The following is a 2,158-nucleotide window of genomic DNA, read 5'->3' on the forward strand; positions in this document are numbered from 1 at the left end:
CCACCCCTGATTAAAAAGCACACACTGCGTCAACAATCACTTACATCAGCCATTTTCATTCGAAGAGAGTCAGTCGGTCGCTATGCCCATACTTGGCTGCATCTTAGTACCTTCATACCCTCCCACGCCATCATCAATACCCTCATTATCATTATCATTTCAGTACCTTCAAACCCAACTTCTCGTACAGCTTCACATTTTGCGGCACCGCATTAATCGCAAGATTGCGATTTGCGCCGCAATGCGTGCGTAGATTCTCGACGAGAAGCTGACCCACACGCTTTCCGCGCCAAGCATCCTTCACTATGAACCAGCCGGCCATTGCCACGTCTTCATTCAGGTTTGCTACCATGAGGAAGCCTGAAGTGACAATGACATGCTCTTTAGATTGGAATGATACTATTGATTTGATTGACAGGTACACTTCGACAACTACCACTGATTACCATGGGCACCGGGCAGGAAAGGTAATCGAACAAGCATAGTAGGACTGAACTGAAATCTGTCACGGATTCAAAGTATACACCTAGCTCGCAGTAACTGGCTCTGACGAAGTTAGCTCTAGTACTATAGCCCTTGATCACCACTGGTGTGGGACACACCTGTGGTGAACAAGGGCTATATAGTACTAGAGCTATGGCGAAGCATGCACACACGCACACAATAACAACAGGAGCTAGAGCTGTGATGAGGTATGCACAGACACGCATGCATGCATGCACACACTCACGCATAGGCCCACACGCACCCACACACATGTACACACATACTATAACAACAGCGACTAGCTGCACGATGTATGCACACATACATACTATAATAATATAACAGTGACTAGCTCTGATGAGGCATGCGCACATGCATACCAGGGTGCGAAATTAATGGGAGTCCGGAGTCAAATACTCCCTGATTTGACATATGCAGGAGTCCGTGTGACTCCCTGAAAATTCTGCCATACTAACTATAGTTTGTTCCGAAGCACGGCACCGCAGAATTACTGTATTTTTTTCAGCTAATGTCTAAAGAAATTTTTGGCAGACATGGAACTGCATGAATCTTAAAAATTAGCACATGCGTTATTGTTAATATCTTTAATTTTGAACCTCAGACTGCGGACTCCCTCATTTTGCTGCGGACTGCCTCTTTTTGAGGGTAGGGAGTCCGTTGGACTCCATTGTTCAAAAGTTAATTTCGACCCCTGCATACTAGCAGGGGCTGGTTTCACGAAGCGTAATTAAGTCCTTAATCATGATTAAATCACTAATCATGATTAACTTCTCGTACTTAAATTGAAGTGACTGTTTCACGAAGGTTAATTAACTTTAATCATGATTAAGTTAATCACAATATTTAATTTTACTCAGGAGCATGATTAAATCCACTAATCATGATTAGTTGCTAGTACTAGTATAGTAGTATGTAGGTAGTATTAGTATATTAAGTAGGCTGCAGATTTTACAATTGGAAATTTTACTTCCATTTTTTCCCAAGAAAATTTAAATTATCTAAGATTAGCTGTACTAATTTAGTCATTATAATTGCAAATTAATTCCTTTTCATGTACCAAATTTGCAGGTACTTTTGGCGTTGTCCGCCATTTTGAATACAGTGTAATTCATGTTTAAGTCGGCTAATTATGTGATTAGTTAAATATGTACTTAAATCTCTTCGTGAAACAGATTTTTAAGTATTAATTACAGGTACAATAATAAGTATGATTAGTGATTTAATCATAATTAAAGTTAATCACGCTTCGTGAAACCGGCCCCAGGAGTGCATAATAATTATAAATTATAGAGACCTTTCTATACTATACACTCCTGACACTACAATAGCATCTACTAGCCATGACGAGGCATATGAATGCACCCACCGATTGGCTGGCCAGTTTCACGCTGATAGGCGCAGAGCGATCCGTTGCCTGCAAACCTGTGCATCATCTTCAGGGATTCGTGGTCGCACGTACAATAAGAATAATCCTGAAGCCACCACTCTATGATCAGGTGTAACTCGTTCTCCTCTGCCCTTCTCACCTTCACCACGTCAGTGAGTTGGGACGGTTGATTGGCGGCGTTTTGCTCCATGCTGTTTGATCGGCAAAGGTATAAGAGCATACATAGACAGTCAACATGGAGGCGCTAAGCAACGCTCATAGCAG

General features: G+C 41.8%; 1 protein-coding gene across 1 annotated transcript in view; it reads right to left on the bottom strand.

Annotated features, from left to right (window-relative positions):
- LOC106805389 overlaps positions 1–2,085 on the bottom strand; it is a 5,388-nt gene extending 3,303 nt beyond the window's left edge. Inside the window, exons 1-2 of the mRNA XM_014806953.1 lie at positions 1,874–2,085; positions 167–360 (exon numbers count right to left, since the gene is read on the bottom strand). Coding sequence (XP_014662439.1) covers positions 167–360; positions 1,874–2,084 — 405 coding nt within the window. The 5' untranslated portion in view covers position 2,085. The remainder of the gene's footprint in view (positions 1–166; positions 361–1,873) is intronic.
- Between the last annotated feature and the right edge of the window lie 73 nt (positions 2,086–2,158).

The sequence above is a fragment of the Priapulus caudatus genome, unplaced genomic scaffold (assembly GCF_000485595.1).
Source record: "Priapulus caudatus unplaced genomic scaffold, Priapulus_caudatus-5.0.1 Scaffold112, whole genome shotgun sequence".
NCBI classification, from domain to species: domain Eukaryota; kingdom Metazoa; phylum Priapulida; class Priapulimorpha; order Priapulimorphida; family Priapulidae; genus Priapulus; species Priapulus caudatus.